General features: G+C 38.3%; 1 protein-coding gene across 3 annotated transcripts in view; it reads left to right on the forward strand.

The window, feature by feature from the left end:
* RHOBTB1 (Rho related BTB domain containing 1) overlaps positions 1-27805 on the forward strand; it is a 54686-nt gene extending 26881 nt beyond the window's left edge. For 2 of the 3 annotated variants that reach the window (XM_055720623.1, XM_055720622.1), the window contains 10 exons: positions 2196-2397; positions 2755-2858; positions 9987-10097; positions 15912-16097; positions 17673-18640; positions 19054-19172; positions 21412-21562; positions 23306-23394; positions 24855-24960; positions 25484-27805. In XM_055720623.1, coding sequence (XP_055576598.1) covers positions 2206-2397; positions 2755-2858; positions 9987-10097; positions 15912-16097; positions 17673-18640; positions 19054-19172; positions 21412-21562; positions 23306-23394; positions 24855-24960; positions 25484-25653 — 2196 coding nt within the window. In that variant the 5' untranslated portion in view covers positions 2196-2205 and the 3' untranslated portion in view covers positions 25654-27805. The remainder of the gene's footprint in view (positions 1-2195; positions 2398-2754; positions 2859-9986; positions 10098-15911; positions 16098-17672; positions 18641-19053; positions 19173-21411; positions 21563-23305; positions 23395-24854; positions 24961-25483) is intronic. The other variant, XM_055720624.1, reaches the window with a different exon arrangement.

Consider the following 27805-nt stretch of genomic DNA (forward strand, 5'->3'; position numbering starts at 1 on the left):
GTTTTGTACTTTTATTTATATTGTGACTATATTCTGGGAAAGGATGTGGAGGAGAAGAGAGGACGTAGCTTTCATTTCTCTTCCTGCATTTAGACTCATGGAGATGGTACAGGGCTCATGGGCCATCCCAGGAATCAGCCTTGTGGGAGCTTGCGTCCAACAGGTAGCTGTGATTGGATTGCAGACAGATAACTGGAAGTCTCTGTAGCCGTTTACCTCAAGACTAGCAACCTTTCAGGATGCAGGTTGCAACTCAGATAAAGGGATAAAGGCAGTATCTTAATAGCTTTGTTTCCTTATCAGCTAAAACCTCTGTGCCAACACAGCAGGTTGGTGTCACAAGGCCATTAAGGTTTACAAGCAGTAGATATTGTGCATGTATGTTTGAAGCCATGTTATTTGCTCTACGTCTGGCAGATTGCAAAGCTCTAGTTGTGCAACCACGTACTTGTGCCAGGATGAAGAGTTCCTGGGCCTGTGGTTCAGTCTAGTGTTGGACAACTCTAAAATGTACTCTTGCATGCTAGACTGTGCTGTAGCATTTCTAGAAGCATTCAATGTCTGTGAAAACATTGATATAGTGTGTCAGTAGTCAGTAGTGACATTGTGTGTCACAAAGTATAGTGTGACACAGTAGCGGCATAAACTTACCCTTGCACCTTACTGTCTATGTGGTCCCTAACTCCTCCCGTCCACACATAAATAAAAATCATAGCAGTACCTTAACCGTTATAGCTATTAGCATGCAGTCCATGCTCAAAATTTTATCTAAATGGGTAACTTTTAATACTAACACTGATTTTTGTTTCTTGCCTTACATCGCTTTAAAGAAAGAATGCAGTTAAAATGAGTATTTGGCTAAAATAGAGTGATTACTAAGCATGTTTTTTCTTAAATCAGAACATAGGCCTCTGACAGTGAAAAATGGACACCAAAACAGCTTGTATCTATTATCTTAATTAGCCTGACAGTTAATATGTATTCTGTATTTATGTGCGAATGAGATGTGAATATTAAAAAAGGTATTAAACCAAATAATTTGGTTTCTTTATCTGTAGTGCTTTCTCCTCAGGAAAAAGGACAGCATCACTCCAGATGATGACCTGTGTTTTGTCAATTACATTGCGAAGTGTCCTTGCTGAAGTAATTATTAGGCAAGCCTTCCTGAACTTGTTTGTGCCTTGTGTTTTCCTTTTTCTCCCTCTTTGATTACAGTTTTCTGGCAAACACCAGATTGCTCAGCAGACCACTAGACATTAGAAAACCAAAATCAAATTATGATCCCACATTCCTCTTTATGAAAATACCACATTCCTTTATATGAAAATTACAGACTAGTAAACATGCAGGAGTTGTTTTTAGTTTTCCAAATATCTGTTTTTCCAGCCTACTTTTGTATCCAGACATTTTTTCAAGACGTTGCCATAGAAGATTTAAGTAAATATTTTTCAATAATAACTTTCCAAGAGGATAGTATCTTCAAAAAACTCCTTCTCTTCACTTTCCATTGTCATGTGGGAAATAATTTGTAGGTATAGATAAGTATATTTACAAGCTCCTACTGGGCTGTTTTGTTTCATTTTAGTCCATGATCTGTAGAAATTACTCCTTGGAAAATTAAGAGTGTGTGATACGTGCAGGATATAATGGGAGTTGTGGTTTGTAGAGAACAAAATCTCTGGAGTCATCTTACAAGTCAGTTTTATTGTGTGCATATAACTAAAACCATCTGTGTGACTTGCTGTTAGCAATATTTTTTGGACAGCCCTAAATCAAATCCTGAATGGGCAAGATTACAGAAGGCAGGTTTATACTGGTATCCTTCAGGTTACATGCACTGATGTCCAGTCTTTTTTCCTCCTTGGCATAAAAAGTATTAGCAAGAGGTAAGTTTGTGCTAGTTGTCCTTGTTTCACCAAGATCTAACTTCAGCAAACAGGCTTGTGTTTACAGAAACCAAAGTGAAAATAGCATGTGAACAGCATAAAAGGACTGCGGTCAAAATAGTTGTGTATTTACATAACTGTGTAGTATTTAAAGGGACGGCTAGCTTGCTTTGGTACAGTTTACTACAAGCTATTCCTTAAGTTAGTTCTCTTCAGACATCTCTGAAGAAGTGGAAGTAGAAGGCTCTGATTTTAAATAGCATTGGTTTTGCACAGCAATAGAAAACAAGTTTAACTGTCTTGTTACAGTTTTTGATAAATGGACACTGACATGGACTACGAAAGACCCAACGTTGAAACTATCAAGTGTGTCGTGGTTGGAGATAATGCTGTGGGAAAGACTCGTCTAATTTGTGCAAGAGCATGCAATGCAACCTTGACTCAGTATCAGCTGCTGGCAACTCACGTACCAACTGTCTGGGCCATTGATCAGTACCGTGTCTGCCAAGAGGTAAGGACTGCGGGTGTACAAAATACGGAGCACATGCTGTGAGCTTGTACTATTATTTATTGACAAGTCTTTCTTTGTCAGGGTGCAGCAATGAGCTCACAAGTATTTTAAGTGTGGTCTCTACTGCAGCCATGTTCTGATATGCCTCTCCCCGAGTCTCTTATTCCAAAGTAATTTTTTTATCAAACCTATTTTTAGCAAGATACATATTCTGCCTGTTTTATGAAATACAGCATTTGCTGAAAACTATATGTGGTAGGCTATTGTTCTAGAATGCTTTGGACCTTCTTACAGAACAAATTAGAAATGTACTTGTTTAGTGGAGGGAAAGAGAATGTTATGTGTGTTCTGTTCTAGGTCCTTGAACGCTCAAGAGATGTTGTGGATGAAGTGAGTGTTTCTCTCAGGCTATGGGATACATTTGGGGACCACCACAAAGACAGGCGTTTTGCTTACGGAAGGTAAATTGATCCAAGCAACATTTTAAGTAATATTTCTATTTTATTTCTATTTTATTTCTATTCTAAAATTTTCAGACAGAAAAAAATTGCAAATCTTAATATTGAAAAGCAAATACTTAAAAACAATCAAGGGTATTCATATTCCTGCCTGCTGCAAAGAGGATTATCTACTGCAAGGATTAAAAAGATATAAATATTTAAAAAGCAGCATAGTTTTACTACGCTACATTTCCTTGAACAGCCTGCTAAGCTCTGTCAACAACTGCTGTCCTATTTCAAATGTTAAAGAACATTCCCCGAAATAAGATTGTAGTTTTACAAAATTGAACATCAGCACTCCCTGCCTGTATAAGCAGCATATGATATAATTGCCTAACAGGCAACTAACAAGGAGAGATGTTGGGAAATATCATTCTTACTCAATGAAATATTTATTTTATGATAAGCCTGTGATGTTGAATGGGCAGCTAAACCCTTAAGAGCAGAGCCATTTTCATGAAGGGTGAGGCTCTTCTGTATTTTCTTAAAGCTGAGGAAAGGAAAGGGTTTTCTCCTATAAGTATCAAGAGTCTGCTAGTGAATCAGTTAACCCCAGAAATTCTAAAAAAACCAAACCAAAACAGAAAGAAACAAAAAAAAATCAATGTAATCTAGATTTTTCCAGCATGTATAATATGACTTCAGCATAGTTTCAACAGGGACTGAAGCCAGTTATAGTCTTTCTGTTTTGTTTAATGATAATTAGATCTGGCTTTGTGGCAGCACGGGCAGCAGAACAGCTGAGTAACAGGCTTTTGAATACACATATAATGAGAACAGATTACCTGTGTTGGGCAAATACTGAACTGAAGATGGATTTTGGACAGATATTTTCATAACTGACATTTGAGCAAGGTCTCATTCCTTGCACATTTTTCACCTTCTTGAACTTTTTCACATCCTTTTGATACCTGTTTCAGTCACTGCAGATGATCAAACTTCCATAGACAGATATTTTTTCCAGCTGGAAACACCCTTTGGAGAGTGTCTTCTCCAGGTTTGGATTCCATGTTGCCAAAATGTACTGTCACACTGTTTTCTTTCTGTCTGTGCTACCTGATGAAACAAGTTATTTCAAAGGATGACAGTCTTTTCTATTCTTTACCCTTTAGAACTGCTGAAGAGGGATTCCATTGATTGAATCCAGCACTTAAATTTTCACACTGTAAAACTCCGTATGGCTGTTTGTACAAACCCCAGTTTGTACACAGCACTGTATTAGCTGTGTTTTCAGAGTTGTGAATTACCCAGAATTTTGTTTTGGGAGCTAAAGTAGCTACACATCTGGGCTACACAACCTGTACCATTTGTAAATAAACTTTGTGAGTGAGGGAAGTTACATTGCCCTTAGTATGTGGTGCTACTTGAGTATGTGAATAGATACTGTTTTGGCAGGATACTACTTTGATAAATATGGCTGTAAACTTAACATTTCCACTAACTGTTCCTCTTTGATGTGTCCTTCTGATATTCTGCAACAGATACTGTGTCACTGAGAAGATTACTAGAGATTAAGAGCACAAAATCAGGCATGTTCTGAACTCTGATCCCACATTTACTGACAGGACTGGAGAGGGGAGAAGCAAGATACTTAGATTCTAATCCTGCAAACGCCAAGGAGGACGTGAATAACTTGAGATCTTGTGGGATTATGCATATAAACACAGTGATTCATTTGTGATGTTAGCAGAACTGAACCTGTGTAGAATCGGGTTTGCTGTACCCTGATTAACTTTAAAATGAGGTTCTGGAAACCTACCATTCTGTCAGTGTTTTTTCTGCCAGTCTGTTAATGCAGAAAGTAACTGGAAAATCTAAAGAAACTCTTTTATAAATAGAATTCCAGTTGTAAAATTTCCTGATTGTGAGCACTGATGAGGTACTTCATTGTTTTGCAAGGTACTAATGTTTCATTTAAAACTATTTGGTATTTCATCTATTTTAGCATTTAAAAAAGAGATTGGAAATCTATGAACTATGAATGTTCACATTTATAGCAAATCATTTTAAATAACCTCTGTACTTTAAACTACAGTCTACTCATAGCTGAGTCAAATCTTGCAGTACAGTAAAAGGCATATTTTATGCCAAACTGCTCAAGGCTACACCTACAAGTGCCCCATGTTTCTGATTGTCTGAAGGATCATATAATAATATAACCCTTTGGCTCCCTTCAGAATTTTTTATGCATATGCCCCTTGTGCAGGGGAAGGCTTATTTCAGCTAAACACTCAGCCAGTACCTCTAATTGTCTGAAATGTGGTGTAACAAGAACCAGTAGGTCATTAATTCACCTGTTGCTCATTGGAAAAGATTGTTCCATACAGTTTTAGAAAAGTTGCATAAATAGATTATGCTATGGATGACAGGGTGAACGATTAATAGGACTTGCAGCAAAGATCAATCCTTTTTTATTTTTCACAGACAGAAGTGTGAAAGGAGAATGACAAAAGGAATGTGTTTTCCACTATTTTTCTGTGACGCAGAGAAACATATTTGAATGCTACTGAAGGTGGAATAGTTAATGTTTCTACTGCCATCCTTTAAAATGGGAGTATGGAGAGTGAGATGCAGCTTGTGTTCTACTGTGTGGTGTTTAGTTTAATAATCACAGTCCTCCAGGAGCTTTGAGAACAGTTCCTGACAGCTTAAGGGAGAGAGGGGGATGTGGCTGGAAGGACCTGTGGAAATATTTGCTATAGTTTTATAGCATGACATGTTTTTCTTTCCTTAAACTAGAGTGTGTGCTTCAATTTTGGAAGTATCATGTTCAGTTCAGCTTAGGCATTATGTGATGCCAAGCAGGCATTTGTTGATATTGTCCCATGAGGTTTCATTTGATGCAAAATCCCTCCAAAATATTGCAAAATGACAATCTCTTTGCTATGATTAGCGTATCGATTTCCAGCTCCTAGTAACCTCTTTGTATAATAACAATCTAGTCTCAGTGCTATTGCATTTTCGAAGCCTGCAAATAAGGTGGGAACTTCATAGAAAGCTCAAGTGGTTATTATGTACCAGTTTCCCTGGGAGGTACAAAATTGCATGTGTAAAGACAGGAAAACATCTTAATTTACATTTCAACTTGTCAGGATTCGTTATCCTCTATCCTCCTGTCCAATCTGGTTTTGAATGAGAATGTCAACATATCATTGCGTTCAAACTAATTCTAAAAGCAAGATGGGAAAAAGACTGGCCTGCACTTTTTTTTTCCTTTTGCATCCTTTTCTTTTTTATTTTTTTCAAGTAAACATGTTTGACCACAATTTGATTAATATCCTACGTATCCTGATTTTTTTATACATGCAGCTCTGCTATGTGTAAACATGAGCACCAATCTGCAAAGAGTTAATTCAGTCCCAGTGAAATATTTATTCTCAGTACCATGGATGTGGTTTGTCAGCTAATTCAACCAGGATGATTTATTTACTTGCAACTTAAATATGAGCTGTAGACCAAACAAAATCTGTTCATACAGCATGGGCAAAAAACAGCTTTTTCCTTGTGCCTTACAAATGTGAATGCGCTTGCTGTGAGACTGCTGGCAGAGCCTCTTAAAATACGCTTAGAGTGTTTCCTCTGCTGTGAATGGATTTCATAAGCCTTGTGGGTGTTGTATGTACACAGACGAACACATGCATTTGTCTTTTTCTGTGTGATTACAATTCCCTTAACCAGTTACTTCAGTGTAATTGAATCCATAGAAATATAGCTTCCAAACACTGCTGGAGAGGGTCCGTGAGGATAGGGGTTTGTCACTGGTGTTTAAAGACTTCCACCAATCTCTTTAGGGTTGTTTTGTTTTCTGTTTCTTTTTTCTTAAAGGGCAACATTGATGATATTTCTATAAAAACAAAACCCAAGCAGATTTCATGTAAAATGGTATTTGCATTCAGCTTGTTCAGTGAGATTAGGGTGAGGTGGGTGTCTTTGCAGAGTTGCTTGGTTTGCCTTTGGTTTGATCTGTGCCCTCTGTCACTCACATCCCACGCCTAAGCCGGGAATGGGCCAGCAGCTCCTCTTCTGCAGAGATGTCCAAGGTTTCAAAAGTGTTCTGAATGAAAGCCCACATTTTCCCCTGCACTCTTGCTATCCTTGTTTTTATGTTGAGGTAATTCTCCACCTTCCATGTGTCTTACCAAGCCGTTTACTGGCATGGTTTGGAGAGGAATCATCAGAGATGTGTCTTCACAGCAGTAGCACTTACCACAGTGACACAAGACAGTCTTTTGCTTTGTTTGCAAAAGGTCAGCTGATGCAGAATCAAGTTGTTTTCAGATGTTTCTCACCTTAGCTTCTTCCTTTTGCTGTGTTTTGATGTCACAAAAAGTGATATGCAGTATCTTCAAATCATCCTCAAATACCAAAATTTGCAAGCCTCCTCATCTATTTTACAGTGGTTTATAAGCTATTCAGGTTCCTCATCAAGCAAACCTGAAGAACTCCTGGAAAAACATGGGGTTTTATGTTTGATTTTTTTCTCTTTTGAGTTTGATTCAGGTTGGACCCAAGAAAGATCAGAATAAGCAAAGAGGTTCACAGAGAGATAACTTTGAGAAATTCTATTCCGATATGATGTGTATGCACTAGTTTTTTTCCTCTTTTGTTATCTACATTAACATTTGAGGCTTTTTCCACTCACTGGGTGGGAAGGTGTATGCTTCATATACTTAAACCAGTGAAATTAATCTACAGATCTGCTACTTTTTTTCTCTGCATCCACCATGGTTACGTGTTTTGAGTAGAAAGAGGTTGCTCTGGAATTGCTGTTAGGAATCCTTCCTTCTTTAAAAAGGTGTGTGCCAGCTGGTTGCTGTTGGCGTCTGAGGCTCAACTTGACGTACATGTAATCTAGCTATAATAGACACCTGTAGTGCTTTAAGCCTTCCTTGACTGGAGTGAAAAAGTGTGTATCAAACGTTATTTGTGGTATTACATGATTTTCCATTTTTCCTTTCTCTTCTAAGTCAGTGGCTGAGCGGCTGAGTTGAAGGAGGGTATTTGTGCTCTATCCTAAAACGCTTGCAAGGCAGCATCAAAAGGTTTTGGAAATGCTAAATCGGGGAAGTGACTTTCCATCAAAACCTCAATCTTAGTGAATTATTTCTTTGTGAAGAGGTGCTAAATGGATTTCTTGATCTGTTTTCTACTCCAGGGGTCTCAGGATCTCAGTCTGGATCTCCTTATACATATGCCAGAATATAGAAACCACTCTGCACAACCAGATATAACTGTTTTAAACTGAGTTCTTATCGATATCTTTGTGACTTCAACTTGCCAGTTAAAATTTCCTGACAGTTTTTTTAAATAAAAAAGAGGAGGAGTCTGGTTTTGATGGTAGGCCGAAGAAAGTAAAAAACATTCAAAGTCCATATTTTCTCCCCAAAGAAAGAGATACATCTATCATATGTTAATGTTCAGTTTTCATGTCTTCTGTGACTTCAGAAGTCGCTCTTGTACTAGATGCAAGCCAAACCCTATCATTCTTTCATCTTCGCTGGATTTTTACCTCCCTCTTTTTCTTGCCCCTGCTTTCCTATCTGTGTTCATCAGTACCTATAAGGAAACACACTTTTACTGAATGTTGGGACCTAGCTTTGGATCTTCCTTTTTCTTTTTTTTTTTTCCTTTCCAACCTTACATCCCTCCTCTACCTTGAAATATTTTTTTCTTCTGAGTGTTGCTTCAAGTGATGCTTTAACTAAGTTTCTTTTTACTTCTTTTAAGTTCAATATGTTTTTCTGATTGAACATTGATTCCTGGGTTTTTTTCAGAGGATGGGACCGAGAGTAAAGAAACAGTTCATTTCTTCTTTCATTTAGTCTTCTGCAGTGTCTTTGATGGAAGTTAGTTCTCTGTAGAAAGATAGCACGGAGTTCTCATCTGTAAGCTGCCTCCTTACAGTAACAGAAAATAAGCTCAAAAAGCCAACCTTTCCCTATGTTTCTGGTGCTTCCATTGTTTTGTGAATTTATTTCTCATTATTTTAGTTTCTGACTGCTGTCTGGAGACAGCAGTCAGCTGATATGTCTTACAAAAGCATTTTTAGCTATATTGTAATCAGTCCCTTTGTTTGATATTGTGAGTTTTGGTGTTTGCCCCAGGCTGATCTGATGTGTTCCAGCTAGCCCTGTACCTTTTCTTGCTCTATCATTTTCTTTCATCTTTCTCCGTTGGTTTGGTGTTCAGGCTTTATGTCTTACTTTTATAAACCCTGACTATGCATGTGATACACAAAATATTTCAGTATTTCAGCCTCAATTAAATATCTCTGGAATTCTATTTATCATAGAATTTTGTTCCTGCATTAGAAATACAGTAATTGCAATCTCTGCTCCAGGGAAGGGAAAATGGCATGTATTGGAATGTTCTGGTGGATGTGCATACTGCAAGCATACCTGATTACAAAGAGAGTTTTAATGAGTCTACAGGGAAAATTTTTCATATTTAAATGTTGAACCAGAATTATAGGTGAATTTACTTCTTATAGTCATCAATAAAATGATCCAAATTCCAAGACAGTATGACCAGTCCTTTAATTTAAAAATAAAATTGTTTTCCTCTTGTTACATTCTTCCCTGTGACTTTGCCGTTCTTTTTACCGTTATTGCTGGTCAGGCATTTGTACATTAGGAGTAGCTCTTACACATTCCTGCAGTTTCCAATTACACAATGGAAAATTAGATATTTTAATTATTCTTTGTGATATCAAAACATTTTTTGTCATTCTCAGTTAATGCACCTGTTTTCCCATTAGTACCTTAAGGGAAATAGAAGAGATGTAAAAATACTTGACATTTAAGAATGATGTGTTTTTCATAAGGGGTGTATGGGAAAACACTTTCCACTTTTGAAGCACAGTCTTGAAATATGCAGTTTTCTTGAAGGTAGCTTCATCTTCTTTTTATTACTGTTTCCTACTATAAATGACGTTACAGAAATTGTAGAAATAGATCTGCATGTTACTCACCGCAAAATCTGAATGTATTTCAGGACATTTTGACAGTTTTGCACATTACACCAGTACTTAAGAAGCTTCACTGCTGTCGGTAATGTATAGAACTAATTGATTCTCCTGCTCACATCCAGGGCATTGCATGGTCTTGCCCTGCATTACGTGGATATCTTCAGTTCTTCACATGCCAGGCACCCCCTGCATTTTGGTTTACCTAGCCTCTCATCTTTTTTGAGTGTGTGCACGTAAGTCCTGTGTGTCCTCAGGTCATTTTGTTATGCTCACCAGTCACTTAATGGATTTCTTCTCATTTCATGTGATGGCTGCAACTGCATTTACTAAAAAATGAGCACTTAAAACATTATCAGCCTTGCTTATCTGCACAATTATTTTTTTCAGCTCAGTGAGATGCATGCATGAAGAATTCTGTATAACTTGAGTGAATCTCTCTTTTCAAAATATATCTGGATTGACATGGAGATGTAGCAGGGTTTTGTTCAGCCATAAACAAGATTCTTAATTTAATTCTTAGATGGCTTTCTAGTGCCTGAAGCTACTGTGCTTGGAAACTTGGGAGCTGGTGTTTGCACTCAGGGTGATGCCCAACACAGTTTTTCCTTTCAGGTGGCTGAAGGACTATGCAGGTGGACACTACGAGAGATTGCTCTTGTCAAATTCTGATCTCAAGTGGGATAGGTTCAGCTGTGATGCAGGTCTCTGAGAAATCTTGGGAAAATTATCGGAAGTGTATAGGGAAAAAAAAAGAGGGCAGAATGAGTAAAAGCAAACCAACCTTTTATTGATAAATAAATGTCTAAGGATAAAGTGTCCTGGTAAAGTCAAGAGTGTCTAACAATATGGATGAACCTCTACCAAATTTTTTGCTTTGTAAAATTCTAATAGACTCACTTGCTTCAACCTTGCGTCTCAGACAAGGCTGATATCTAAAAATAGGGGAAAATAAAGACTACAATACGAGAAATCCACTGAATGTTTTCTTTCCCTTCTGCCCAAGTCTGTTTTTAAAGTTTGATTTCAGTAAATACGTGCAGCAGACTTCTTGTCAACCAAGATATAATTTGTCTGTCCTTAAACTGATTCTGTCAGATTTAACTCTTGAGTCTTGTTTAAGCTCTCTAAAACAAAATGTGTACTTTTCACTTGTCCTCTAGAAAGATGAGAAGATAGCATGGCAATACTGTTCAGTCTTCCTTCTTTTCCTCTTTCACACTCCCTGCATTGATTTTCAGATCAGAGACATCTCCTCTTCACATTCTGTACTTCTCCCAGCTTTATTTCTTCCCCTTTCCAAAGCCACACATATTATTCTATGATTGTATGGCAAATGACATGACCAGCAATTCTTGCATGCAGCAGTTTTTCCCAGTAACTTGTAAATTGTAAACTAGGTAACGGTGTGTACGTTGCAGAAGGCAGCTTGTTTATTTAATGGGACATAAACCCATGTTAGCATATCTGTGGCCAGCACTACAGTTTATAACTCTAGATTCAGGCTATGAAACTTTACACTTTTAAACACACCTGCCATGGATTATATGAGATATCATTTAATATTGCTGTTTCCTTGAAGTTCTTTCTAAAACAAGAGTATTAGTGACGATGGAAATTAGGTAGTGGTTTCTCATTGGGAGATGGATTGGCAATGTGGTGTGTAGGTACACCTGCCGTGCAGCTTGTTACACCAGCTCCGGAACACACACAGCATGTAAGCACCTGAGCCTGCAGAATCTCAGCCCCAGCCCACTGGAGTGTTCTGTTACACAAAACAGCTCTAGTGAGAAAACAAGAACTTCTCTGCTGCTTCTAACAGCTCCATCAGAAAAGCTTGTTAGGTAACTAATATGCTGCTTTTTCTCCCCTGCCTCACGAGTTTCTTATTGTAGTGTTTGTAGAGTAACTTCCAGATGGTTAACAGTGGTTACCAGTAGCTTGACTACTGCTGAAGCCTGAGGTTGATAATTCAAAGTTGTCTTGTCTTTGTCAGTGCTATACTGCTTGCTTTTTGGCAGTGACTTGGACTGCTCTCTGTACATCTGATATAATTCAAAACTCGCACACTAGGAGCTCCCAGGGTGGCAGCACACCATGTGCTGATTGCCGTCGGGGATCTGGTTGTCTGGAGGGTTTCTTTTAATTTTCTGAAGTCTATAAAGGGGCAGTTGCTTCCATCAGAAGTTCTTATCCAGGTTTGGGAAAATATGGCTGAGTGTGTTGAAGTAATACCTACGTTAGGTAGATGGGTTGCTTTTTGAAACGGTGGTAAGGTTCTTTCTTTGCCCACAGGAGCCTCTTATAGGAAGCCCAAGGTTATGCTTAGACCAAGCTGGGTTGTCTTCAGGTGTGTATGTTTTACATTAAGAATTACTTCTGTGACTCCAAGGGGAGCATCTGAAGTACTTTTATGCTGCTGTTATGCTTTAATGTGAGAGTCCAGTGCCGGAGTCTGGTCAGCCAGGAAGCAACAGACACGAGTGAGTGGTGGCTGATTTGCCTACAGCTGAGAGAACCTGTTCCCCTTTTCCACCTGCCAAATCCCACACATCTACATTGCGTCTGCCCCGTTTGGAGCCCCAGCGAGTAGAAAGAAACCTGTTTTCTTACAGTGATGATGCAGAATGTTTCACTGGTGGTCGATCGCACTCTAGAGCAATTCACACAGAAGTTATGAGTTTTGGTGATACTTCAGTATGTTTGTATGTTTCATATAATAAGAGCAGATGATTCACAATGTCTTCTGATAAACCTATGAAAAGCAGAATGTAAGAATCAGCTATGCATTTCCAGCACGTACCACTGATTCTACAAGACAATGTGTTGGATATCAAAGCAACCGTTTCTCTTTGTGATACTTACCTTTGTTTCTGGTGATACTTCAGTATCAAACATCAGCACATGCAGTAAGTGCAGGTACGTGCTTTTGCTGTATTTAAGAAAGGTGGATGCATACAGTGCCTTATCTATTGCCCGTCTCAGTTGGATGGTGCTCTAGGAAGAATATGCTGGAGAAGTTCTAAAGTACTTTTTGGCATTCAAGTCTGTGGAAATGTTTCCTGGATCATTCCTGAATTTTACTGGGAAATGGTTATTAAATTTCTCTTTGGAAAAAGCAGTTTGTATTTGTGAATATATTGCTGCAGAGAGAAAGAAGAAAGCAGAAGTAAACCTGATTCATTCTTTCTTGTTCTCCAAGTAACCAAACCACACAAAAATGGCAATAAATTACTTTTTTTAATCCTATCCTTTTATGTTCCCTGAGAATATTAAAATAGCATTGGTAAATTTTTAATGTTTGAAAAACATTAATGCATTATTTTAACCTTACAGGTTCTGGCTTTTATGAACAAATGTCAAACCAAACTTTATACTGAGGTGTTAGCAAGTTGTAAATGTGCCTTTGACATTAAAAGGGATTGTAGGTATTTTAATTAAAAGTTTCCAAAGAACAGTTTTCCCTAAATGTTCACAGTCCTATGTAGACAGTTAATCTTCCTTATATATTACTGTCTCCAGTTTGTACTAATAGTGCAAATCACGCTTATGAATTGAATGAAAACTTAATTTATTGTCGTAAGGTGGATGTATTTTGTGAGCTAGCAGACCCAGCTCCCAGCTGTGGTGCTGGTTCAGCATGTGAACTCTGTCACTATCCAGTGATTTCCCATCCATCCTGTTTATGGCACAGGGTCATTTATTTCTCCCTGTTCAGTACAGAACTCTCAAGATACTCATTTTATGGGGAAGTCCAGGGTTTACCACAGAATTAATAATATGCAAATCACAATTTTTTTACCTTTTTATTCTGTTTTTCACTTCATTCAGAAGGCGGTAAGCTGGAAATATCCTGTTAGCACAATGGTGTGTGTGCTGTAAAGAAACCAGCTTTCTCCAGCTCGGTTTTGTGGTTGCCCAGGGAAGGTCAGAGGTGGAGAGCTGCTCAAGAACCCCGTGCAGCTTTGTGGCAAAAACGTGAGACACCCTTGGCAAAGGCTGTAACACATGCAGGGCTGTGCTGCGGCCAGTCTGCTGGATAGCCTGGGCCTGTCCTGACCAAGGGAACGGAGCATCACGGGCCTTTCTCGGGAGCCCAGACCTGTGGCCAGCCCAGCAGCGGTCAGCAGCGGTGCCGCGGGGGAGCTGTTGTCATCTCCTGCCTGTGAGCTCCTGCCGGAGCTCTGTTGCCTTCTGGTTTTCTGAAAGATGTGATGTGTGTCTTGTGGTTAGTAGTCAGGAGGGTTGGATACTCGTGACTGCGATGACTTGGCTTAGGCATTACTTTCTGAAGGACACAAGGCAGTCTGTCTCTCTAAGACGCTTAGTTACAGTTAGGACCAGTCAGCCGACGCTTGCCACTCTGGCAGTCTGGATGATCTTGAATTAAACAACAATTGACCAGATTAGAATGTGTTTAATTTTAATTAATTAATTATTTTTATTTTTTTTAATTACTTAATTAATTTCAATTAATTATTTTATCTTGGTGGTGCATTGATCTCTCCTTTCTGGGATCTTAGCAAATGTCTGCTGGGGCCTCAGTTTTACTCTTACATGACCTTGAATAGAGCAAGTTTGAGATTAAAGGCTGTTTGCCTCAGTTATGAGGAAGACCAGTGTATTAGTGGCTTGCCACTTTGCTATTTACTAGATAACTTTTCAGTTTGAAGAGGCCTTGTTTCTAGAGATGACAGATGTGTTGCGGTTTATATAAGATACAAACTTGGAGCAGGAGCATTTATCTTGCATTAAATTTATGCTCACAGCAGTACCCATATTGTATGCAGCTATCTTTAGAAACAGTCTTGCTGGATATATCTGTACCCTCCGTGAAATGTAGGAAGCAGCAGTACTGAGGAGGTATTTCATTATTTAAAAGGTGAATGTTAAGGTTCACTGCTGCTGCTGCTCTATACATTACACGAACTGCAGACACAACACATTTGTGCTAAATTAAAGAATAATAGAAGTGAGATAGACATGGTATTGCTGAGCTTATCCTGCTGACAAATCTGTAGCAATAAGATGCTTCCTCAAAACATCCCTTTTCCTCAATTTTTCTTAAGAGTTTCAATTCAACTTTTTTTTCTTCTTTTCTTTTTTTTTCCCATGAGAGACCCAAAAGCTTGAAAACTGCTTTGTAACATCCCATCCCATTTTATAAATAATTAAGTTGCCCCAAGTTAGAAATGCCCTGAAACAAGTATTCAAGCATTTATCTGCCTTAGGCTACTAGCTCTGACAAGAGTTAGGCAGTGGTTTAGTGGATGAACTGTCAACCTTAATCCTCGTACTTACCATTTATAAAGCAAGTTTATTTAGTGAAGTACTTTTTGTTTTCTTAAAACCTTTAAAAGCCTGCAAATACTGTCATGCTTACTCTGATTTAAGCCACTGTCCTATTCTACACTTTGCTGACCTTCTTTTCATTGTAATGTTTATTTTTGCTTATATTGTAAAGTGGTCATTCTGCAGTAATTTGCCCTTCTGACGGGTTATTTATTAAAGATGTTAGAGAATTGCTGTGCAAAGTGCATTGCAAAGGAGACCACTTCAGTATCTAAAATGGTGCAGCAAAGGTATTTTTCCATGACATGTTCAGAAGTGATCTGTGTCTGCCTGCATGGCTGTTCTTAAGTTTTGCATAATTCCTTCATAATTCCTAAGCACCAAATGATCTTTGAGTTGCAATTTAGGTATCCAGTCAGCAGAATTATTTATTGAGCAATGACAGCCTGTGAATAACTACTGCAAAAGTAGAGAATGGCAGTCCGTACCTCTCTTAGTGCTCTGTTCATACGTGCAGGGATCCTCAGCATAGACGGGCAGTGCTTCCTAGGTATGTGGCTTTGTGCTCCCATGCTTTTGTGGTGAGATATGTAGCTTCTATCAAACCTCTGCACAAATAGTATGTATTCTGACATCTAGGTGTCAGCACATTTTTTGAAGCGTAGAGTGAAGTAGCTTTAAGCTGGAGTGATGAATATAGGTGAAGCTGCAGCATGTTTGTTGGGTTTTAATTGCATGTTTTCCTGTTGCCTTTCTAGGTCTGATGTAGTTGTTCTGTGCTTTTCAATTGCTAATCCTAATTCCCTGAATCATGTGAAAACGATGTGGTACCAAGAAATCAAGCACTTCTGTCCTCGCACACCTGTCATCCTGGTGGGCTGCCAACTAGATCTCCGCTATGCAGATCTTGAGGCTGTTAACAGAGCCAGACGGCCTTTGGCAAGGTAAAGTTTAAACAAAACAAAATCACCTAAACTTGTTTGAGTGCCTGAGCACTGTGATAATATAGAGATAATAAGGATTACTGGAGGTTTTTGTATGTCTCTCTCCATCTGAACATGTGGATCATGTCCTGCCCTGTCACTACTGTCAGGTACTGTTTTAAATGGAGAGATTCTACTCCGGTTTTCTGCTTTCAAGATTTCGGGGGTTTGGGGTTTTTTTGTAAATGTAATCCTAAATTATGGCAGAAAATAAAGTGGTTTCAAGTTAAAGTATTTAAAGTTCTGAGATTAAAAGAGAGTTTGGGATCATTCTGGAGAAGCTTTGTTTTTCCCATATTCAAAAGGCAAGTATTCACATGTTTGTGGGCAAAGCAGTCCCACAATTACCTGCTAATTTCTTCCTTTTATGTGAGTTACAATGAGACCAGATTCACAGAAATAATATCCATGATCGTGTAATTAAAGACTGTATTGTAACAAATTTCCATAAAGGGATTGAATTAATATTTCATGGGCTCTTAGAAAACTTTGCATTGCATTGCATTTAGATTCTTGACTCGGCAGTATAATTTCTGTAGGTTTGTTTGTTTATTAAACATTTGTTCATTGTGAGGGTGGGGTGAGCTTTTTGGTTGACTCTTTAGGAGGAAATATTTTTTCAAAACTCAAGATTCTTCTTCTTCCCTAATCCTCCTTTCTGATTTCACCATTAATGAAGTTTGAATCAGTACTCTGCGTGTCTAGCACAGAGACCTGAACTGATTATTAACTGGTGACTAAAGCAAGCTGTTGTCTGGAGCGTGTTACGTCTGTGCCAGCTTGTGTCTGCCCAGTATGGCATGCTCAGAGAACACAGTGTTGGGTCATGTCTTCTGGTGGGATGATTTTTTGTTGGGAAGATGGATCCAAGCCCAGGCTTTTTGCTGTTTTGTTTACCCTACATCATGTGCTAGAGCTGCTCTGAAAATTCGTGAGTTCCCACATAATGCTTCTACAGCCAAAACAGGCCTATCTCTTAAAGTGTGTGTGCAGTTACACTATTGTCGTAGGCTACTGTGATTTTCCTTTAAAAGCATAATAAGCTTAATAAATATTTCTCATTTCATATTTAGCTGTATTTGTGGGGTTTCCATGTCATGAGGATTCCCATTTGAGTTTAAGTGATGGAGACAAAGAGAGACATTGACAGAATATCTGTGTAGAAAGGGATGTTAGGAGGTTTTTTAAATAATGAAAGTTCTTGAACATCCTGTCATCTTTTTTTACTGTAAAATTCCCATTAAGAGAGAGAAGGCTTGCTCCATTTTGTGCAAATGATTTCTACGTATTTTTAGTAACATTGCAAAGACGCCACCAAACTTAAACAAAATTACAAGTGTTTGCTATTCTAAAACTCTCTGGAGTCATGGTTGTAGATTTCCAAAGGGCTTTGTGGGCTTAATTTTATATTTTGTTTCATTTGAATGATAATTACTCAGAATTGGTGCCGAGACGTTTTGTAAAATTCCATGCTTTCTGGAGTAACTTTGTGATGATTGCTCTGTGTGAGAAGGTTTATTTTTTGTTTAACTCTAGGCCTATAAAGAGAGGAGACATTTTGCCACCAGAAAGAGGCAGAGAGGTTGCCAAGGAACTTGGGATACCATACTATGAAACCAGTGTATTTGACCAGTTTGGGATTAAAGATGTGTTTGACAATGCAATTAGAGCTGCCCTGATCTCAAGAAGACACCTGCAGTTCTGGAAATCTCATTTGAAGAAGGTCCAAAAACCATTGCTTCAGGCTCCATTCCTACCTCCAAAAGCCCCTCCTCCGGTTATCAAAATTCCTGAGTGTCCTGTACCGAGCATGAATGAAGCTGGATATTTATTGGACAGCCCACTGTGTGCAGATGTTATGTTTGTTCTGCAGGAGCAGGACTACATTTTTGCTCACAAGATTTACCTAGCTACCTCCTCTTCAAAGTTTTATGACCTTTTCTTAATGGAATGTGAGGAAAGTCCAGACTTGGATGAAACACAGTGTAATAAAGAAAATACAAATAAGGATGTTCTGACAAGTCACCTTGAGACAAATGGTGACAGTGATGAGACATCCTTGAACTCTGCTGATGTTAAAATCCCCCCACCAGAAAGTACGGACTCTTTAAACACGCTAGAACCTGAATCTGGTGAAACAAATTCTGCAGCAAGAACTCTGTCATCCTGGGGTAAGGGGTTTGTTAGTGTGCATAAGGAAATGCAAGTGAATCCTGTCTCAAATAGGATGTGTCCTGTAACTGTGGTAAAAATGGATTCATCTGTGCAGGCCGGACCTTTTAAAACTGTTTTGCAGTTTTTATACACAGGGCAACTGGATGAAAATGAAAAAGATCTCACAAGACTGGCTCAGATTGCTGAAATCTTGGAAGTATTTGATTTGCGAATGATGGTGGAGAATATTATGAATAAAGAAGCCTTCATGAATCAAGAGATTACTAAAGCATTTCATGTCAGAAAAGCTAATCGGATAAAAGAGTGCCTTTGCAAAGGGACATTTTCTGGTAAGTAAATACATGCTGTAATGGGAAAAGCACTAATTCTTTTCTCATTCATGTTACTGTTGCTTCACAGACTTCAAAAACTGACATCTTACATTGTTCTTAAAGGAGGGGTGAGGCCAGAATTATAGTGTTCCTCAGGCAGACTGTTCCAGCCTGGGACTCTGCAGTTTAATTTCTCAAAATGTACACACAAGCTTTTGAATAAGTGACCCCATTTTCCAAAGTGTTGAATGTCCAATCTCCCTCTTTTAAGTGAGGCTTTCTATTTAACTATATAAAATGCTAGCCTTATCTTCCAGGGGGTGGGTCATGGGAAGTGAAAGAATAGTTGGTTAATAGTGAATATACATTCCTGAGACAGTTTCAATTCAGTGCAGACTTGCAGCATGCCTGTTTCTTTGTTACCATGGCAGATGTGACATTTAAATTGGATGACGGAACCATAAATGCCCACAAGCCACTGCTGATCTGTAGCTGTGAATGGATGTCTGCTATGTTTGGAGGATCGTTTATTGAAAGCTTGAACAGTGAGGTATTTGCCCAGTTTTGTCCATTTGGGTTATAATTTCTGATGGATTTAGGGTGATGGAAGCATCATTCTATATCTACTTGAAAGGTTGCAATAATCCCTGGAACGATTCTTTATTCTTCCTGTGCAGACCTGGGATGCTTTTCTTCTTAAGGCATTACATTAGGATGTCTAGGAGGATAACATATCTTCTGCAAGGCATGAGACTTCCTCCAATGCTGGAACGTGTGTTTAAACCTGAAATCCTTTAAAATATTAAATATGAAGGGGAAAAATTATGAACCTGTGAATTACTTTAAAATAAGTTTTAAAGTTGTGTGAATACATATTCATAGGTTCTCTAGTGCATCATCTTGTCCTCTTAAGTAAAGCAGGTATGAAGTACAGTGTAAAAGATCTCTGCTTTGAATTAAGATTTTGCAGCAGAAGCCTTGTATTTCCAGGTGGTCTGTTTTTCAAATTCTAAACACTCTGCTATTATTTTTTTCTTGTGTTTTACCTGTACCCAGGGTTTGATTTTTGTTTTGATTTTCTTGTTCCTTTCCATACTTACAGGTCTTGCTCATATGAAGAGTTCAAGTTTTTTGTGTTTAATATTCTGAAGATTGTGTTCTACTTAGATTTTTCTTGCTTCTTCTAATACAGCTGTAAACATAATTCCTTTCCCAGAGGCGTGCTTAACAAGTGGTTCATTAAAAATACATAGTTTGACTCTAGTAAGCAACATTTGGCAATGAAGAACATACATTTTTTTTCTACCAGCCTATTTTTAATGATTGACTTAACAATCTTAGCTCATCTTTCCAATTTAAAATATTTAGCTTCCATTTTGTAGATTTTAAAGCATTCAGTAATGCTTTTGGAAGTTTTAGAATATACGTAGATATGAATCGAATGGTCTCCTTTGATTGGTGTACAAAAATTAAAAACATCTACTTTTTACTTGTTACTTTTTCTATATTTGGGAAAAAATCACTGAATTTACTATTCTCTGTGCTAACAAAAATATATTAATAAAGAATGAGTTTCATGATTAGTTCCTCTTAATTGGAGAGCTGAGCTGTTTCCCAAGTGCTGTGCATAAGAGGTTCATGCTTTAGCGCTAACAGATCTGGGTTTGAATTCCACCCATCCAGGCAGAGCTGAAAGAAAAGTTCCCAAGCCCCCGACAGCTAACCACCAGCTGCGTGACAATTAATTCCCTTCTAGCAGGAAGTACATGCTGACTGCTTCCAAGCAATCAGATTAAGTTGCGTGTACATTTAATTCCTTATCATAATTTTGTTATTATTTTTCTGCTCTGCCATTTTTTTACTGTAAGTTCTTCAGAGTACCACAGTGCATTCTTCATTGCCAGCATCTCTTTTTGAGTTATGAAGACGTGCGTTACAAACTACTCATTAATGGGATCAACTAGCTTGCATATTGGAAGCAGATTTACCTGCCGCAACCTTGAGCCCTGCAAGAATTGGTTTTACCCTGTTCTTTGGAGGAGTGATGCTGTGTTCAAACTGTAGTTGAGATGCTGCAGTGATAGGTTACAGTGAGGCTTTCTAACTCTCCTTCCTCTTCTTTTAGGCTTCCCTGCAGTGAAATGGAGCTAGGGTTGTGCTGACGAAAAATTAGATAGCTTTGGTCCTAGTGTTGGTAGCTTCATTACATGGTGGTTACAGTAATTACACGTGTGGCACAAATGGTTTAAGTTTTCTTTGCCTCATTTCTTTAGTTCTCAGTCCCTTCTCAACCATCATTTACTTGGATAATTTGGTTGTTTATAAACAGACCGAGAGGGGTGGGTTTTTTGTTATCCTTTGGTTATTCTCAGAATCCCCAGAATATCCCTTGCCAGGAGCAGATAGATTACATTCCACAAGAAGTCTGCCAGCAGAGGTTTGGCATGGAAGATGCTCAGTGGCTTTTATGTATCCCACATAACCGTCCATTTGCAGGCTAGAAAGCATTGAGCAGATTCACTGTTTGACGTGGATCCAATTCCAGCAACTTTGTACCGAGTTGCTTGTATATAAACTGGCAAAGGATCCGACTCTGGAGGTATGCTTACCTGTTGGCAGCTTCTTGAACTTTAATGAAAAACTTCTTGTTTGAAAAAAGTTTTCCCTGTATTTCTAAAATGACTTAAAGAGAGAAAAGGACAACCCAGCAAAGTGACAGAAGTGAAATACGGCCTCTATATGAGAAATCCTTAATTATTAGAGACACTTTTCTTACATATCTTTTCCAGGTAGTTCTTCCCAATATAAACAAGACTTCCATGCAAGCGGTTTTAGATTACTTGTATACCAAACAACTGACCTCCAGTCAGGAACTGGACACACTTGAGTTAATTGCATTGGCAAATCGGTTTTGCCTTCCTCACCTGGTTGCGCTAGCAGGTAAGAATTTGCGGCATTGTCCAATGCAGTGTCTTCTGCAATGGCTGAAACATGTTTTAGTGGTTTTGGAACACATGGGATTTTCTCAAGTGTCATGGAAAATAAATATATTTATTTTCTGAAAGGGATATTGTAATAGAAATTGATATTTTTACTTAGAAAAATGTGTTTGCCTTTTTCTTGCCTTTTTCAGTTTTGTGCTGAACCAGCTCAGAACATTGAAGGAAGCTCTGCTTTAAAAACAGAGTAAAGCTGCTCTTTAGCATTGACAATAATGTCTGTGTCTTGTAATAGCCATTCTGTTGTTTTTAATTTACATGAAAACAGGATGGACCCCAGATTTCCATTTCATAATGAATGAAGTGCTCCATTATACATTTCTATTCAAAGAGAGTAACTAAGCTAATTCAAAACTGATCTAGACCTTCATGTCTTTTAGAAATGCTGTCTGGATCCCTTTTCACTGCCTAGAAGGGAATTGGATATTTTGGTTTATAAACAGGAGATTCAACCCTCATTTCAGGAAGACATAAGTTACATATTTAGAGAAAAATTACAGGATAAGGTGCTACTTAGTTGTAAAATGAAATCCATACATACCCCAGACCTCTGGGTTTCATTTTTTTTGTTTATTTGTGTGTTTCTTTCTGTGTATGCAACTTGGCATTGTTTTGAAGACATGGCCAAGGCCAAAACTCAAGAGACAGATGAAGCAAAGCTACATGTATTTATATTACAACACTTCGGCAAAATTTGATCACAGACCATATCCTAGCTCTCCTTCGCCTGTGCATCTGGCCTGTGTACCTTGTCTTCACTGGTTCTGACAGACCAAATCTTTATTGCCTGATTTTATACACACATTTTAACTAAAGTCTTGGGTATCTTTTTAAATATTGCAACATAAACATACATACAGTATTAAGAATATTTCATTCTACTTAATTCGTGCTGAAATAATTTCGGGTCCAAAGGTTACTACCAACAACCAAACCCAGTAGAATTAAATCAGCTGACAGCATTTCCCCAAAAAACACTCAAACCTCTTACGTTTCTAGGAAATGGTTATAGGAAAGGGTTAAAGATTCTTAAACTGAAATGACTTTGGGGGAGATGGTCAGCATTCATCTGGATCCCTAGAAATTACTAATCTAAGAATCTGAAGGGGACCTGAAGTGAGTTTTTTTGTATCAGTGCTGTGGGTATACTTATTAATAAATCCACAATGCAATGGCAAATGCAGTAGTGCCTAAAACCTTGGCTACTGCTTTTGCATTACCCAAGAGAGACAGCTGATCCATATTTCTAATTTATATTGAATATTACACTCATACATTCTGCCAGAAAGGGACTAGTGGCTGCTGAAATGTGTCCTTCTATATGTGATTATTAACTGCAGGGTCACTTTCTGTAAGAAAGAGATAAGAATTGTGTGTGAAACCAGAAATAAGTAGTTTGGCTTGAGGCAAAGGGGCAAATCCTCATATGGACTGTGCTCCACTGGAGCAAGACAGTATATATCTGTAATGCAGAATCTCCAGCCACAACTCTAAAGGCCAGAATTTGACTTTCCCAAATATGAAGTTTCTCAAGATACCTGGGTGAATGTGACACTTGCACAATACTAGAGTTAACATTAGGAGGAGGGAGAACATGCCACCTTCATTCTTTGTTACCTGTGTATGATCTGACCTTGAAATGTGACCATTTCCTGCGTGAGTCATAAGTTTTCTCCTCTAACAGAACAGCATGCAGTACAAGAGCTGACAAAAGCCTCCATGAGCGGTGTTGCAATAGATGGAGAAGTACTATCCTATCTAGAATTGGCACAGGTCAGTGTGCACTGGTTTTTAAAGATATTCTGGTCAGCTACAGGACTCGCTTTCAGCACCTTAGTGGTTCTGAGCATTGCTTCTAAGTGGCTCAAAGTCTGCAGTTCTGAGAGTGACTGACAAGAAAACCTGGTTTTATCTTCTATTTTAAAGCAGGTTTGTTTCTGTTAGTTCAAAGGTGAAGCGTCTATTTAATCTCGGAGAAGTTGCCTTTCAAATATATATTTTAGTTTTTCTTGATTGTGGAGTTTTCATGGCCATGCTTCAGTAACATGAAATGCAATGTAATGAAGCTGTTCAGCTTTGTAATGGTGACCGATTCTTGGGTTCCTTTCAATTCAGTTCTTGTAGGTATATTTAGACCTGTATTGCAAAGGCAACCTTTTTTATATGCTTCGACTGGCTACTAAGAGCCAGTCATCTGATAGTTCGGAGTGAGTACAAATCCTACTGCTTTATGTTCAAACATATTTCAGTCGTTTTTGAGTCCATGAACCATGAAAACAGAGAGCCCGTAGCTCACAGGTAAACTGCACACCTCTGTTTTCCAAAAGGAGTGATACAGCAGTCTCCCAGATACAGAAGTACAAATTAAAGGGTTTTTTTTTTAATTTATTTTATTATTCTTGGTTTCACGCTAATGATGAGTCTGGCCTGCAGCTTGGCTTGTAGTCTCAGGTTTAAGTAGCGCTGAAATACAGCACAAGTTGGCCACCATGCAAGATATCCTGCAGCTGGCTTTAAAGTGCCTCTCTTGCAAAACCAGGACTGAACCCCCTCCAAGAAAAGGCAGCTTGCATCACTTAATTCTGATTTTATGTTTCCGTTTTCTTTTTTTTCTCCTGGTTGAAGACAGAAGTAATATGTTTAACTACTGTTAGGATATCCTCCGTGCCCAATTACCTACATTGATATGATGTGTTTATAACCTGAGAAGATCATCGTAGTCAAAATGCCAAAATAGATACACATGCTATGCAATTTGACTTGTGTTACAGCTGTGCTTCCTTATGACCACAGGAAGCTTGTACAGGATTTTGTATTGAGTTTTCAGTAATACTTGATTTCTGTCCACAAGCATAGGTTTCCAGGGAATTACTTCAGCGCAGGGTTTGCAGTAACTGATAGGGATATATGACTGTATAATCATACCAGAAAATTCAGGTCCAGCGTGCCCTGGGTTCAGATCCTGTGTGGGACTGAATGCAGTTGACCAGATGCTGTGCATACTAAGCACCTTTTCATGAGCCTTTTGGGCCATAGGTTGTTTCCAGCAGAACTGTGTGACAAGGTCTAGGGCACCTAAATGCCACTTCAGCCTCAAAAGCTTCCTTGTGTGCTTGGGAGAGTGCTGCCAGATACAATCTGCTGGGGACGGTTCTAGCTTTAGTTGTTCATTGGGGCTGCAAAATGAATGATAACCTCAGGAAATGAAATAAGCTCTTTGTTTTTCTTTGCAGTTTCATAATGCTAACCAACTGGCAGCTTGGTGCTTGCACTACATCTGCACCAATTACAACAGTGTTTGCTCCAAATTCCGCAAGGAAATCAAAGCTAAATCTTCAGGTACGGGCAACTTTCCCCCTCAGTTTTCATGGGTCTTCCCCTTCTTTGTCCCCACCCAGTTGATTAAGCAGGAAGACAAAGATGAGCTCAGATAGCTAAGCCATGAGACTGAACCTCCGTGCTATCTTGAGTAGCATTCATAAATTTTTATCTGTAAAGAAAGGTCATAATCATTAGCCTGATTCCTGGGCAAGCATTATGCTCTTTACCTATTTCAGCAATGCTAAAAGGAACGGAGCTATTTTCAGGCTCCACAATGAAAAATGCACTCTGTAAAGGGCTTGCTTTTTTTACAAGCCACTCTTTGGTGGACCGAAGCCTGTTGAGCATGACTACTTTCAAAGTCTTTTCATACTAAGTAAGGTATACAAAGAAACTGGGGGAATCCCTGATAAGACAGCTAATGTGGAGACTGGATGAATGATTAGCAGCATGGCTTTTTGCGGATACTCAAGGCGTTTCTGGGATTTGTGTATCTTATTGGCTTGTTTGAGGGCTTTTTGATTTTATTTTTTTTAATCAGATAATCAAGAATATTTTGAGAGGCATCGGTGGCCGCCTGTGTGGTATTTAAAAGAAGAAGATCACTACCAGCGAGTTAAAAAAGAAAGAGAAAAGGAAGATGTTGCACTGAATAAACACCATTCAAAGCGGAAGTGGTGCTTCTGGAATTCCTCTGCTGTAGTTGCCTGAACAAAGCAAATAAGTGGAAAACCATAGCCAGTGTCAGAATTTAGTCTTACGGTTAGAAATAAGATGTAGTTCAGGTTTTCAGGAAACTTTGTTCCACACGTGCATTTATTATTGCTAAGGTCAAAAGCACAAGCTCACTGAAAGTGAGCCTGGAACAGCTCCTTGAAGTCACATGTATATTTTTGGCTAGTAAGCAGATAAATGTCTACCATTATTACATTTCTTTTTATATATAAAAAAAATAATTCCAGCATTAATGTTTCAATCTCCAGTTGGGAAATATTTTTATACTGTCTGGTGTGTTTTTTTCAGATAAAATTCTGGATACCATTTTATTTTACAGACACAAAATAACCATGTAGCAGCTTTGTAATTAGATTTTAACTATTTTTACTATGTCAGTACAGTGAAATAGACAATCGTCAACCATAAGAGACCGCTTTTAGAGTATCTCAGAAAAAGTAATCTTAGGAAAAAATCTAGTTGCCTAGTATAGGTTGTCTTTTTTAAAATAAGTACTGTGCACTGGTAATATAATTAGATGGTTATTTCCCCTTTCTAAAGTAAAGGGTTAGAATAAGATCCAATAACTACAAGATATAGAGTGCTTGATCTTTGCTCAGCTGAATAATAGGCAGTATAATTACCTGTTCAACTGCAGGCAAATGTATTTCTAATATTTGCCATGTAAGTGCAAATAATTATGACTGTGTGGGCCATGTGAAATCTAATGATTCTAAGTATTCAGAGGTTTCATATATCTAGATCAAGGAGGATATTTCTAAAAATCATTTAGAAGGGCTTATTAATTTATATCCTTATACAAGTATGGATCTGAATGCAAAAAGCAGTTATACTGCTTGCATTTGAATTACTGCATGGCAGTTACGTTGTTCTGCGGGATTCTTAACCATGCAGCCATTCCTCATCCGAGTTCCTTTTTGCTTCAGTGCAAGCAAATGAAAGGGCTGCAAAAACAAGCAGGAGTTATCTAGTGTTCCAGCTTTTTATAAATGAAGAAGGGTCTTCACACACAAGATCATTTCAGTTCGATCCAAATTTTTTAATAGCTTTTCCCAGGTAGAACTCAAAATGGTAGATTATTTTTAAGTAGATGATATATTTCGCCTGGAAGTAGGTATTCCCAGAAAGCTGGGGGCAAAATGATGGCAGAAAGGCGGGAATTCTGCACAAGTGGTGTAAGAAAAGGAAAAGCCTCCAGTGTTTTCAAATAGCCTGTGTGTTTGTGACTTTTAATCAACCATTACTCTAAAGCTGCAGTGTTACACTAGGTTACATAAGAATGAGACATTTTTTACAAGACCAAAACTAAAATACGTAGACTGTAGAACATACACATGCAATCCTGTATGGTGTCTCAGGCACAATTCTGTAATCAAGGTAGTATTGTGTATTAGGTTCGTTAATATTGTTTTGTGCTGGCAGCTCAGCATACCAATGTGAAAAGCTGTTTGTTTGTTTGTGGTTTTTTCTGTATTCAAAGGCAAGGCAGTGCAGTCAAACCCCAGTACTGTAGGTCAGGAAAGGCTTTGGACTGAAAGCCATATACACCTCTACATACCTGCATTCTGAATGAACTAATTCTTGGCAGATTCTACCACAGGATGGTAGAAACCGCCCATCATGGAAAGAGATGCTGCTTTACAAACATTTGGTAAAGAAAGCAAGTGAGAGATTCCTACCCCTGTAAGATTCACCACCGTATGGTGATAAAGAAGGGCTATAAATGATGGCTGCAAATGTGTCTCCTTAATTCTTGGTCAGTGATAATGTATAGTGTGGAGGGTAGGTGTGTCAAGACTAAGTTGAGATAAATATCTGTTGTCACAAAATGTTAACCTGTCACATTTTAAGTAAGTATTGCTACTAGGTTTTACAGAACCAAAGCTACTGTATGATTGTAATCTTGCCAAACCGTAATGGATATATAAATGAACCTGAGGTATATGCAATAATATCCAGTTGTTCTAGTAATCAGCTACTATAACCAAGTGGCTGGTTCATTTGGTTAATGCTGTCTATGGCCTTTAATCTTGGTGGTTATTTTGTGTTTTTTATTTTGCAAAAAAAAAGAAAAAAAAAGAAAAAAAAAAAGAAAAAAGTCAATAAAACTGTTTAGTTACAAATTGTC

Source organism: Falco cherrug, chromosome 9 (assembly GCF_023634085.1).
Source record: "Falco cherrug isolate bFalChe1 chromosome 9, bFalChe1.pri, whole genome shotgun sequence".
NCBI lineage: Eukaryota > Metazoa > Chordata > Aves > Falconiformes > Falconidae > Falco > Falco cherrug.